The 13,838-nt window shown below is 49.3% G+C and overlaps 1 protein-coding gene across 8 annotated transcripts in view; it reads right to left on the bottom strand.

Annotated features, from left to right (window-relative positions):
* Positions 1-13,838, bottom strand: part of MEGF11 (multiple EGF like domains 11) — a 274,750-nt gene that overhangs the window by 55,822 nt on the left and 205,090 nt on the right. For all 8 annotated transcript variants that reach the window (XM_077317624.1, XM_077317627.1, XM_077317626.1 and 5 more), the window contains exon 12: positions 741-861. In XM_077317624.1, the coding sequence (XP_077173739.1) occupies positions 741-861 (121 nt within the window). The remainder of the gene's footprint in view (positions 1-740; positions 862-13,838) is intronic.

A 13,838-nucleotide genomic window follows, 5' to 3' on the forward strand; every position in this document is an offset into this window, starting at 1 on the left:
GGGCCAGCTCCATGAGCCGGAGTGCTTCCTGCCCGCCAGGTTGCGACAGAAGTTGCACGGTGAAAAAAACAGGGGATCAACACCCCCTCATGCTGGAAGTAATCCCTGCGGGTGTGGAAACAGGGGGGAAAATCTAAGGTCACGGATGGCCTAGGGAGTTGCTATGGTAGCCCAACTTGGCATGGGGAGGAGGACAGAGGGAAGTGGAGCCAGGGGGCAGGGAGGGTGGGAAGGAAAGTAGAGCTAAAGTGGGACAACGTACATGGAGAGAAAAGCAGATTCCACAAAAAGAGGGTTCTCCTCTCCCCTGGAAGTCCTTGCTGGTCCCCTTCCTGTTCTATCTAAAGGCCATTTCACCCATCCGACCTGGGCTTGTCACTGAACGTAAACAACAACTCCTCAACCTGTGCGATTCATCAAAATTATGTTCCCAATTTCCTTTTGAAGGTGCTTGTTTAAAATATTTTCGGGTAAGAAGCAAAGTAATCTCATGTGCAGAATGGCCCCAAAAGCATTTGGTTATGGTGCCCTGTTGACACACATTCCTTTTGTCCAGTGACAGATAAACACGTGTGAACTGGCTTCTGGCCCCATTCGATCCCATTCTGTGGGAAATCCCAAGCCCCACCAGTTCAGCTTTCAAGGCCACTGTTTACAACCGGGACAACCCCTGGCAATAATTCACGGCAAGTGTGATTTATGCCGCCGTCTGGCTGCTGCCACAGTGGAACAACCTTTACCTTCTCTGCAGAAGCAGGAGCCATCCACGGGGGAGCAGGCCCCCTCGTTGGCGCAAGTGCAAATCGACGAACAGCTGACTCCGTAGGTCCCGGCCCCACAAGTGATGGAGCAGTCGTCTCCCTGCAAACAGAACGGAAACCCAGCTGAGGCACAGAATTAGCCCATGGCAGCGTGGGAAATAATCCCAGGGCCCTTTGTTGCTCCAAAATATGAGAAATTGCATGCTTAACAAAGAGGGAAAGGTGGGTGCGCAAATTTATTATTTATTCTGTTTATTTACTTATTTCTCCACCAGATGCTCTAAGCTGTGCACAACAATCTTAGGTCTGCAGATTAAGCACCATAAAAATCAATTAAAATTACATTAAAACTGGAGAGCAATAGCAAACGAGATTACCATTCAAAAGGAATTGGATCCATGGGAGACCCAGGAACGCCTCTGGAAAACTTCTCCTCCTAATAGCTAGCATAACCAAACATGAGACACGATGGAATCGCAACAGTGCTTGTTGTCTCCGGGTTTCCCAACCAAGAACGAGCAGGCCTGTTTTGGTGGCCCTTGAGGCATCATGGAAGCACGGCCAACGTGGCTCAGGCTAGCCTGACGTCATCCAGAGCTAAGCAGGGTCAGCCCTGGTTTGTACTTGGATGGAAGACGCCTAAGGGATGGACTCAGAATCAGCATCACACAGAGCCGGAAGAGACCACAAAGGGCCATCTTGACCAGCCCACCCTCTCAGGGACTTAAAAACCACACACTCCTGACAGGTGCTCATCCAGTGTCCTCCTATTACCTTCCAATGAAGGAGACCCTCCAAGGCGACACATTCCATCTTGGAACAGCCCTCACCCTCAGACAATGCTTCCTAATATTGGGGTGGAACCTCCTTTCCTGTAACTGGAATTCTAATGGCTCCTAGTCCTGGTCTCTAGAGCTGCAGGAAACAAATTGGCCCCCTCTTCAACATGTCTACTTTTTCTGTAATTAAACACAGCTACCCAATCACCCCTGGCCCCCGCTCCTCCAAGTGACACACTCACAACTGTCTCAACCTCTCCTCACAAAACATGCATTCCAACTATTCGGCTATCTTTGTTGTGCTTCTCTGAACACGTTCCAACTTGTCAATACCCTACTTGAATGGTGGTGTCTAGACATGGACACAATATTCCAAATGAGGTCTAACCCAGGCATTGTAGCTTCCCTGGTTGTAGATTCTATACTCCTCACAATGCAGCCTAATTTCCCTTTCACATATGCACTACTTATCAAGCCAGGTATCCCCCATTTTATATTTATGCATCATATTTTTCATGCAAATGCAATACTTTACACTTCTCCTGATTAAAATTAATTTTGTTGGCTATGGTCCAGTTTTCCAATCTCACTAGATCTCCTTGTATAGCAAGAAATGAACATGGACCTCTCTAACTGCAAAAGGCGTTTCTCTATTTTTCCACTATGCAGTCATTGTATCTCTGCAACACCAAATGCCATAAACAAAATTATCAATCCATTAATCAGCCAGCCAATCAGAACAGTAATCACTAGGAATGGCTGCTTGCTCATTGAGATAAACTACATTAAGACAAACCATGCTCATCAAGGAAGATGACAGTTTCATGTCAAGCAAAAACGTGGCCTCAACTTGGCCTCAACTGAGCCAAAAACATAAACACCCAACCACATTCTTCAGATGCCCTTTTTATAGGGAAGCTCGTGCCAAGATTATTGAGCCTCTGATTAGAGGATGAAGAGGATGAAGGGGATTGGATTCAAAAGCTCCTTAGAGCACCCTCCCCCCACCTTCCAGGCTGCAAAGTACTATATGATTTTAATTATGATCAGATGACTAAGTATAGCTGCTGTATAGTTTTTACCTCTTGGTTGATCTGTTTTATTAACCATTAATTTTTATTCTAAGTTTACTGTTTTATAGGGTTTTTTTTGTTATGGCTGGCAATTGCTGTAATAAAATTTGATTGATAAATAAGCACATTTTATGCTGTCTACCCAACAAGGCTCTAAAAGAGGCAAAAGCACAGAGAACCGTGATGAGCACATATCACTGTCATAGTACACAGTGCTTTGTGCATTAACATAGTAAGGGAAAGAGTCGGTCTCTGCCCCAAGGAGATTAAAGTCTAAATTTCCAGTTTTTAATTTATTTACTGTATACTGCACCTTTGCATCACACAATGTCCAAAATCCAGGGGCCATCAGGAGGCCCACCAGCAGAGCCAGAACTCTAGAAGCCCTCCCGCTGTGCCCCCCCCCCAAGCACCAAGAATACAGAGCATCCCTGCTCCAAACATAAGAACATAAGAGAAGCCATGTTGGATCAGCCAATGGACCATCCAATCCAACACCCTATGTTACACAGTGGCCAAAAGCATCAGGAGGTCCACCAGAGGGGCCAGGAGTCCTGAAGCCCTCCCACTGTGTCCCTCTAAGTACCAAGAAGACCCAGATGTAAGAACATAAGAAAAGCCATGTTGAATCACGTCAATGGCTCATCCAGTCCAATACTCCATGTCACACAGTGGCCAAAACTCGGGAAGGCCACCAGGAGGTCTACCAGTGGGGCCAAACCTCCAGAAGTCTTCCCACTCTTGCCCCCCCCCCACCAAAGCACCAAGAAGACAGCATCTCTGCCCCAGACTAGAGTGCTCCCTCTATACCTAGTGGTTCCCTCTATCTCCTCTGCTCCATATGTTCATCCAATGCCCCCTTGAAACCATCGCTCCTAGCTGCCACCGCTTCCTACTTAATGGGAAAGAAATTCAGAGCTACTCTTGTGTGTTCACAGGTGGAGCATTTCAACTTCACAGGATGCCAACTGGTGTAATAGATGTCAAAATCATGGCTGGAGAAATGAAGGTAAGAAAGAACAGCTCATTCCGCTATGATGAACCCGGCACCCAAGAGCATTGCTGGAATGGAGGGATGGCAGACTGAAGGCAAATGGGAGTTAAATACATCCACCCCAGAGGCTGGCTCTGCAAAGGGTGTGCAGGGGTGGGTGGGGGGGTGGGTGGGAGTTCCTCCTGCCGCTCTGGCAGCACCCATGTTTCAGAAGAGCGGTTTGGGAGTTTGCAGCGCTAAACTTCTGGGGAGAAAGGTGCTCTGAGCTCAGTCTATTGCCAAAGCTGCACATGGGACTCCAGGAGGGGTCTGACCAGTGCAGTGTATTGTCATCACTTCAGAACAAAGTTTGACTCCAGTGACACCTTTAAGACCGACAACGTTTAATTCTGGCTATGAGTTTCCGTAGACCCTCAAGTAGACCCTGATAAATAGACTCCACCAATTCCATAAGCGGAGGGGGGGGATCCGACCACTCAACAACGCAGGCTGTGAAAGATTATTAAATACCCAATGCAGAAATCATTAACATTTTAACCCCAATTTGGGCAGCACGACTCGAGAAATTAAATGCATTTGGATGCCTCTGTGCAAATCACACCCATGCACACACTTCCCACCTTCGATGGTAACAATTATGCGCCATGCTCCCTGCCGATCTCTGAGGAGCGATCTATCCCCTCCGAAAACGAGAAGCGAGTGTCACGGCGTCTTTTCTCTTGCAATGTGGTGCTTTAGATATTCATTTAATCCAGGGAATCAACAGCTGGACTCCAGATGGGGGCAGCATTTGGGAGGGGGGGGGGCTTTGTGTCCTTTTTCTTCCCAGGCAGTGCGCAAGTTAAACAGAGGCCTGCCTTCTGTCGAAAAGGAGGCGTTTGGGGACGGAATAAAAAAAAGAGAAGCGAAAGCTAATTCAATTTTAAAAACGGATGACCCCAGAGGCAGGGGATGAAAATGTTAACCGCCGTATTAAGGAGCTGTGCCACAGGTAGCGGGGTACTTTACACCGCTCTCGTTCCACAGCTGCGGATCGTGCAGGAAGATTCAAAAGGGCTTAATTGTTTGCTGAGGGATTTCGGCTTCTGGCGAGGTGGGTGACAGGAGGGGCTCATCTCTGTTTCTCAGCCCCTCCCGAACATTTGCCTCTCAGACATCTTGGATTAGAAACGGGAAGGACGGGCCCCCTCCCTGTGCATGCCCAGAAGCAAGTACAAGTACAAATTCCTTCTCAACCAACTATTTCATCTTCTTTTCTTTTGGGGTCTGGCAGAAGAACTGACCGATATCACCTTCGACACATGAGCTATAATAGCAGCCGCTGGCTGTAAAGAGCAGATGCACGGAAGACAGCTACCAGGGCAAAGGTTATTGAAGGACATAAATGGAACCTCCAAGGCCAGGGGCACTATACACCTGGATCCCAGCAAATGGGCAACTACCAAAGGGGATTGAACTGAAGGTCTCTTGTGTGCCCAGCAGAGGCTCTGCCACTGAGCTACAGTCCCACTTCATGGCTCTTCAGGGTCTCAAGCAAAGGTCTTTTCCATCTCCTCCTGCCTGGTCCTTTTAATGGGAGATGCTGTGGGGGACTGAATCAGGGCTTTCTGCATGGCAAAGCACAGGCTCTGCCTCTCTGCCACAGAGAAGACACACAAAGCGTTCTGCCCCACAGCGTGGAAGACAGAACTCAAATGCTGCCACAGCCAAAAATCAGATAAACTGGTTTTGAGGTAAGCCAATTTGCTTAATAAAAACACACACACCTGCCCGCTGCCGCACAGGATATGCCAAAGTCTGATGTGATCAAGCCGTCCCTCCATGCAAGCCCAAGATGTGCATATTTGTTAAGTGAACGGGCACATTTCCAGCACCTCTCCCTACAGCCCTTCTCCCCGCAAGGTAAGCATATGGCCTTGATTTCCCAGATCTGCTAAGAGGAGGCCAATTTCTCTAATTGGGTTCCAGTGGAAATTAGAGGAGGGGATATTTCTTGGTCATGTTCACAGCAATCTGGAAGCTGAAACTTCAAATTGAGCACCAATGCGGCTTTCTCCCACCCTTCCAACTGTAGCATGACCTTACAAGCGCAACTCCTTTAGCTTCTGGCAGAACCCTGGCCTTCTTTTACCCCACCGGGGGTCCCCCTAATTGCTCCCTGCAGAAGCTGCAATCGGTGTCCATGGCAAAGATGGGGGGGGGAGGGCCAGGGCTCCAGGAATCTTGTGACATGGTCAAACACCTCATGAGAATTGCATTGTTACTGCAGGAGAACATATGACCCACACACGGGCGCCCCTAACTCTCCAGTTGGCACATCGGTGCCAATGTGGGGAGTAGAAGAGGGCCTGTAGGGGAGACCAGGAAAGCTGGAGGAAGACCTGTTTCCACTTCATTTTCTTCTGGAAATGCCACCCCCCCCCCCCCCAGCCCTGCTGGCCTGGCTTCTGGCCTCAAAGTAGACGGAGAAGCATCATCCCACGATGCACACAGACCACACTGCAGATTTTCAGAACCGGAAGCCTTCAATCTGGACTTTGGATTCTGTGCCCACCTTGCGCATCGTTCTATTTCTTCCGGTGCATTTATTCTGCAGCTAATTTTTAATGCGCTTTTCTAAATGGGTGTGGAACTTCACTTGTGAAATGGGGGTGGTGCTCCGTATCCCCCCCCAAAAAAAACCAACCCTGCACTATTGTGATAGCGTCCAACACGCACCTTCCATTTAAGTCCTCCTGCTTCGTTTTATAGCAGGAGTGAATGCAGGGGAGCAGAAAGCAATGGAGGCAAAGAGGCAAGCAACGGCAAAGCCCCCGCTTCCAAATTGCCCACCACTCGGGACCCCTCTGCTGTGTAGGGGCCACTGCGGACAATGGGAAAGAGTCTCTGTACCTCATGATTTGGGGGGACGAGTGCAGTGCACAGGATGCACAGCAGAACCCTGTGACACTGGCACTGCAAGTGGTGATCACTGGCAAGGTGTGCACCTGCGCACACCTGTGCAAAGGGGCACTCTGCATAGGGGCACAATTTGTACGGGGGAGGAACTCCTCTGGCAGAAGCTCCGGGGAGCTTTCTTAGTCTTGTGCCACTAAATTTAAAAAAATTGGGAGGTATCTTGGCTGACGCCCTAGCACAGCTGCATTGTAATGCTAATTATATTTATACTTATTATTTATAGTAAATATTTTGCATTACAACCCCTAGGTGGGGTTGCTGTAAGTCCGTTGTGACTTGACGGCACTTCCGTACGTGAGGTCAGACTCATAGTACTGTCATGTCGTCATCCTTTGCAGTTTGAGCTCTCCCGGCAAAGAACAGGTTGGCGCATAGAGGCGTTCCGTGGACTTCTCCCCCTTCCCATCTGGAAGGCAGCGCAAACAGCCCCCAAACTGTGGCCGGCACATGCAGGGTGAATGATGGGCACATCCTGTTAAGCCACGCAGGAGAGCTTGTCTCAAGGTGGGGGCTTGCATGGAAGGGGTTTACCTAGAAATGTTCCTTCCCTGACCCAATCAGGCACTGGCGTGTCCTGGAAGGACGGACGGACGGATCCATGGAGTTGGCCCCAAGTCTTCCACCCCTGAAGAAAGTCCTAATGGAGTTGGGAGAAGCCATCTCTCTACTTCACCACATTGTTATTCCGACCCTCCCGCCATGTAAGATCCGTTTGTTGTTTAAGGTCGAAGCAGAAAAACAACCTCATTGCATTGTTCAAACAGAACAGAGCTGCCTTTTGTTTATACCATGAATATTGAAGGAGGGGGGCTGGCGTGAGCCAGGGAGAAAGAATTGGGGGAGGGCCGGCTCTGTTTTGGATGCAGAAGTCATTCCTCTGTGTTTGTGCCCTGGAGGGGAGGGGAAGGCCTAAATTATTGATTGCCGTGTCAAAACCGGGAGCAAAGTTTCACTGTGGGTGATTCCCAGAGCTGGTTAAACATCATCATCCACAGATTTCTAATTTGGCTTCCCATTTCTAAAGGATGCTGGGAGCTTCCTGATCTCCACACAGAGCTGAGAAGTGAACGGGGCAAGCTGCATGCACGAGAGCCTGGGGGGAGGTCCACGTGGTATGCAGTGCACACTAAAGCATTTTTAAAATTGACTTAATTCATTTGTTCCCTACTTTTCCTGTCCAATGGGGACCTGAAGCGGCTTACATCCTTCTTCTCCATGTTATCCCCACAACAACCCTGTGAGGTAGGTTAAGTGGAGAGAATATCACCCAGGACATTCCCATGGCCCAAGTGGGGATTCAAACCTTTCTCAGATGCTAGTCTGACATTCTCAATCACTACTCAGAAACTCTGAAAGCGGCATCATTCGAGATTAAGATACGGCAAGAGAATCAGACAGGTTGAAAGGCCAGCTCTTGATTTCAGTGAGAAAAGCCCTGTGAGATCACACCAGGGAGGGTCCATCTAGTCCAGCATCCTGTCTCACAGTGGCCAACCAGTTCCTCTGGAGATCCCGCAGCAGGGCAGAGAGACAGAGGCCTTCCCCCGATGTTGCCTCCTGGATTTGGGATTCAGAGGTTGACTGCTTCTGAATAGGAGGGTTCTCTTTACTCACCGTTGCTGGTGACCAGAGATGGGCCCCTCCTCTGTCTTAGAATCATAGAGTTGGAAGGGACCTCCTGGGTTATCTAGTCCAACCCCCTGCACTCTGTAGGACACTCACGATGCTATCGCTCATCCACTGTCAATCTGTAAACCCCCCTAATAAAGGTTAAACTTTCTATCTTTGTTAAGAAAAAAAAGAGAATGTATATCAGTGGGACATTTGACATCTTTGCTAGACAAGGGGGAGGTGGCCAGGAAGACTCCTTCACATGTCTCTTGTCCTAAGCGAATGGGCACACCTGGATCTGCTAAATATTCTGCGGGCAGCAAGCTCAGTTGACGCGTTTGCATATATTTCCCTCAAAGGACCCGCAGGGACACCGTTAATCCGTAAGAGGAATAAAAGGACTTCAGTTCTATTGCAGAGCTCTTCACAAAAGTCTCGGTTTCCCCCCTCCCCCCTCTGTGCCCAATTTGGGGTCTGAACTGCAAACGGAACCGGCTCCCTTCTCTTGATATGCAAAAAGCCGCCGAGCTGCCAGGCAGGTCCGATTGGCGGCACGATATAAAATTCCAAAGTGCTAAAGCAGATGAAGCGATGGTGCTGGAACAGGCTAGATTGCCCTGTGAAACAAAGATGAAATAAACTCAGCTCGACGCCTGAAGTTAAGGCACCCAGAGCCCCTCTGGTCCCACAACGGGCCCGCGACGGAAATGCAATCCGACACAGCCACATTGCCAATTAAGGAGGGAACCAGAGAGTCGTGCTCGCCAGAAAGGGAGAGAGAAGCTCCGGAGGCATCGCTGCAAAGCCGCAACCCAGGGACCCACCCTGCAGCATTTCAAGAGGTTTTCCATAACTATAAAGACAGAGGGGAGTTAGAGGAGACACGAAAGAAGGGCAACGACAAAGACAGCCGTTGAATCAGTTAAGCTCCCATTACTTAGCAATTTCCGGCGGTGCTAAACGAGTCAAGGAAGAGTAGAAGAATTCAGGAATACTCTGTGTCTAACCGCCTTTGCCATCACCGGAAACTAAAGAAATGCCAAAACTGAAGATAAAAAAGGTAAAGGTATCCCCTGTACAAGCACCGGGTCATGTCTGACCCTTGGGGTGACGCCCTCCAGCTTTTTCATGGCAGACTCCATACGGGGTGGTTTGCCAGTGCCTTCCCCAGTCATGACCGTTTACCCCCCAGCAGCAAGCTGGGTACTCATTTTACCGACCTCGGAAGGATGGAGCCGGCTGCTGGGATTGAACTCCCAACCTCATGGGATTGAACTCCCAACTTCATGGGCAGACAGCTTCAGACAGCATGTCGCTGCCTTACCACTCTGTGCCATAAGAGGCTCCTAAACTGAAGATAGGTGACACTTAAAAAAATATCAAGGTTTATCGATATATCTAATTCCAAACATGGACTTGGAATGCGAACCGAAAAATCAAAACAATGGGGCCGTGTGCAGATTGGCAGGGGAGGTTTCCACAGGGAACGCCAACAAGTTTAAAAAGATGGATGGAGAGGAGGTTTAGCTTCCTCCCAAAAGGTGCACATCAACTGATATATGGTGAAACCTCACAAGCACTGGATTACTGGGGGCCGGGCCTAGGCAGCTCTAGCAGGGCAGGTGGTTGGAAGGACTCGGCACTGACACCTGAGAGACTGAGACAAAATGGTGAGTGAGCAAGGGGGAAAGAGGTGAGGAGAGACAACTTGAGAAAAGACTGGGGAAAATGGATAGCTAAAGCTCCCGCCCCCCACCTGCCACAGTTCCAGTCTGCCCTATCAGGACTGTGATGAGCCCAAAGTCAGCCAGCTGGCTGCATGTGGAGGAGCAGGGAATCAAACCTGGCCGGCCAGATTAGAAACCGCTGCTCTTAACCACTACCCCAAGCTGGCTCTCCGCGTTACAACCCAGCCTAGACTCCTGCCATCACTACGCAGGTACCAAAGTGCAGGGGCAACCTGCCATCAGAAGTCCATTTCCTCTTTCTTTCAGCGGGTGTGAAAACAGACCCCCTGCAGAAATGGCGCTTTCCTTTTGCCAGCACACGCCTGTACATACCAGCTTCCCATTCACTTTGGGAGGGAAAAGAAACAGGCCAATCTTCTCTTTGTGAAATGTTGGAAGGAAAGAGCCTGAAAAGGCACCTCGATCTCCGAGGCAGCGGGTGCCCTTTGTTACCTGCATCCCCAGAAGTTAGAGATTCACAGCTGGTTCAATAGCCGGGGAGAAAAGAATATGTCTCCGGTGCAAGAAATCTTACTCTTTTCCCGTTGCGTGCGCACACGCGCGCATGGATGGACAAGCCCTCTAAAGCAACGGAGAACTGACGCGACCAAAGCTGTGCGGAATTATTGAATTTTTTTTCCTTGCAAGCAACCCTCTGCTTAATTGGACAACCGCTGTGCGGTAATATCTATCCCGATCTCGCCAGGGCTAGAATTTATGCCAACGATTGCTAACAAAAACAGGCCCAATAAAGCAGCCGAATTTATTTTACAAATGAAAAGGGCTGTTAACAAAGGGGGGTATCAAACCCACTCACTAAATCAAGTGTAAAAGGAGACGAGCTCCTATGAACATCCCCCCCTTCCCGAAAAACCTCTGAAGAGAACTGTACAATCGGAAACCCATCTCAGTGAAGCCGATCAGGCAAAAGGTGTGAGATGGCGCTCACCATCCCCACTAGGTCCCAAAGCCCCCATCCAGGGTCATTTCTGATAGATGGCGCAGGTATAAGGAAGACAAAAGGGTAGGCTCGAAAACGTTTCTGTCGGATGAAGGCTGTTGGGTACTGCCCTGGGAACATGCTGAACTCAGGATCTTGAGAATTCAACTTCCGAGCTTTTGTGGAGGCAAAGAACAGCTTAAAAGTGTGAGGGTGGCTGGAAACCTAGCAGGATTTGCCGCGCACCCAACCCAGACCCGACAGCTGTAGCCTCAAGATTCAGATTCAGAGTACCTTTATTGGCATAAAACTGCAAAGCATAAAATGAAAATTTCAAACAGTTTCCTATGTAAAATCTATCGCAAAAGATTTTCATTTAAAATTGCCAGTAAAAACTTTGCTACTTTTATAATACTTGCTGTGTCCCTCACATTTAGTATCATTTTAATCCGGTGTTTCTCGTTAACACAGCTGAATTTCAATTTCTTCAGATAATTAGCTAACGGGCGACGAAATACTTCAAACTTAGGACACACCAGAAGTATATGGTGCAATGTGTCAGGGACACGACATCCATGTAAACCAGGGGTAGTCAAACTGCGGCCCTCCAGATGTCCATGGACTACAATTCCCAGGAGCCCCCTGCCAGCATTCGCTGGCAGGGGGCTCCTGGGAATTGTAGTCCATGGACATCTGGAGGGCCGCAGTTTGACTACCCCTGATGTAAACAGTCTCTCCTGAGGGGGATCCTCAAAAATCTACCTCGGGTGACATTTGAGGGAAAGATATTTAGGCAAGCTACTACCAAGTTGCAGTTGGAGTCTCCCCTACTGCTGGATAAGCAAGAGTCCGTGATAATCTGGTCAGCATTTTTTTCACCAACTCCCGGGCAGGCTGTCCAGCGGATGATTAATCTGGGTCGGACCCTGCAACGTGGATCCATGCTGTGGCCACTTCCGGACTGGACTCCTGTGATCATGGTGTGTGGGGCTGCCCTTGAAAATGCTTCGGAGACTACAGGGGGTTCAGGACGCAGCTGCCCGGTTCAGCTCATGTCACTCCCAGCCTGTTTTGAGCCTGTGGGCCCATTCAGATTTCTGACACAGAATATTGGGTGTGGCCACAAAATGGCTTCCACGGGAGGCTGAGCCAAGCCCAAAATGGCTGCTGCAGGAGGCAGGACCATGCACACGAACACACCTGCACTCAGAGGAAGTGCGGGAACAGCTAGAATATGTCTTCATGGGAAGGGAGTTGCTTTCATAGGGCACGGAGGCAGGGCTGTCCCAGACGCGTTGAAAAATGATGTTGGGGTGCTGCGAATCGACCCCTTCCCTATTGACTCCTTTCATATCCGTGATGAAAAGCCAGCTGTGCCGGCTGCCATTCAGGGTTCAATAAAAGCAGACAGGGCTTCAACGAATGGAAGCTTAAAGAGATGGGCCCGTTAAAGCAATAGAAGTCCTGCCACTTCCAGGTGATGTATAGAGGTGAGCGCTCAAGGAGGGGGGGGGGGTGACTGGCGCCCTGTCAACAAGCGTTCAAGGACTTGCTGCCTCTGCAAACTTCCCATGGATGAGCGCACAGTCAAGTTGGCTGGCCAGGCCACACGTCATCTTCCAACTTTGCATCGAAGGAAGGAAGGAAGGAAGGAAGGAAGGAAGGAAGGAAGGAAGGAAGGAAGGAAGGAAGGAAGGATCAGTTTGATACAGGGTTCTAACCATGCTCACATTTTTATTAGTTTTGCTGGCTGGGACCTAGGAGTCCCTCGGTTTGGAGCCTCTCCCCCCACTTCAGGGCTCCCAGAAGTGATGCAGACATGTTGGTGATATTTTGGGGGGACACTCTGGTCTTGGGGTAAAACTTTATGGTAAGAAGCTAAGCCTACCATAGAGCTTTTGCCCCAAAGCCAGAGCGTCCCTCCCCAACGTTGCTAACGTGCCTGTGTTGCTTTGGGGTGATGTCATCATGTCCCATTCACTTCCTGGTGACATGAGCACATTGTGTTAATTTTTATGCTCCTCCCCACTTCCGAAATGTGCGCCCCCCGCCAGCAGCTACAAGGGACCTTATGCATATAGGTATCTTTATCTCTTTTTCTGTCTGCCTATCTAATCTGTCTATCTTTTCATCTTGCCTTTTTTGGAGCACAGGGCTAAAGCGAATTCCCATTTTGTCAACTTGGGGGAGTGTATCTTGGCTGAGATATGGTCATTTGTCCAAGGCCACCAAGGGAGTCCATGATGGGACAACCCCAGGTCTTTCAGGTCACTGAGTGGGAACTGCTGGGATTTTTAAATAAAGCACATCCACTCCTGGATCGAATTATATCCCTCGGCAGACACCTGGCCATCTCTCCCCTCTCCTCACCTCTCCCTGTGCTAAGCATAAGGTGCTGTGTGCTTGGTTTAAAACCGTAATGCAAACTAATTGGAATTTATTCTGGCAGGAGGGCAAATCCTGACCTTGCTGTGGAGTAAACCTGAACTTTATCAGGCAAGGGCAAAATTAAGGAAAGCGAGCATTTGAACTCCCTGACCTTCCGTTGCTCGGCTCACCTCAAGCACCCTTAAGAATATAGAATAATCTCGAGACCAATGAGCTTGCTCCAAACGTCCCCTTAACCTGTCCCTGATGAAGACACATTGTTTGCATATTGAGCAATCTCGTTTCATCTCAGTGCTTCGGCCAACAAAGGGCAAATCGTTGGGCACAATCATTTCCCACACTTAAATTTGTCTAGAACCACATTTCCCTTAGTTCAAAGGGAAAGTTCCTCTCCCATGGGAACAGGATTCTGCCCTTGACCCTTCAAGGCCTGCCTGTCTCTTCATATGGAAGCTCTACTCTTCCCTTCAAGATCTGGTAGCAGCACCCCTGCTGTGTAGAGTAGCCAATTGTCCTTCAGCCACGAAGACCAGTTTCCGCTGGAGAAAACGGCTGCTTGATGGAACCTGTGCACCCCCAGGGCCACCTTCTCCTTAAGGGGACTGAG

This window comes from Paroedura picta, chromosome 18, assembly GCF_049243985.1.
Source record: "Paroedura picta isolate Pp20150507F chromosome 18, Ppicta_v3.0, whole genome shotgun sequence".
NCBI classification, from domain to species: domain Eukaryota; kingdom Metazoa; phylum Chordata; class Lepidosauria; order Squamata; family Gekkonidae; genus Paroedura; species Paroedura picta.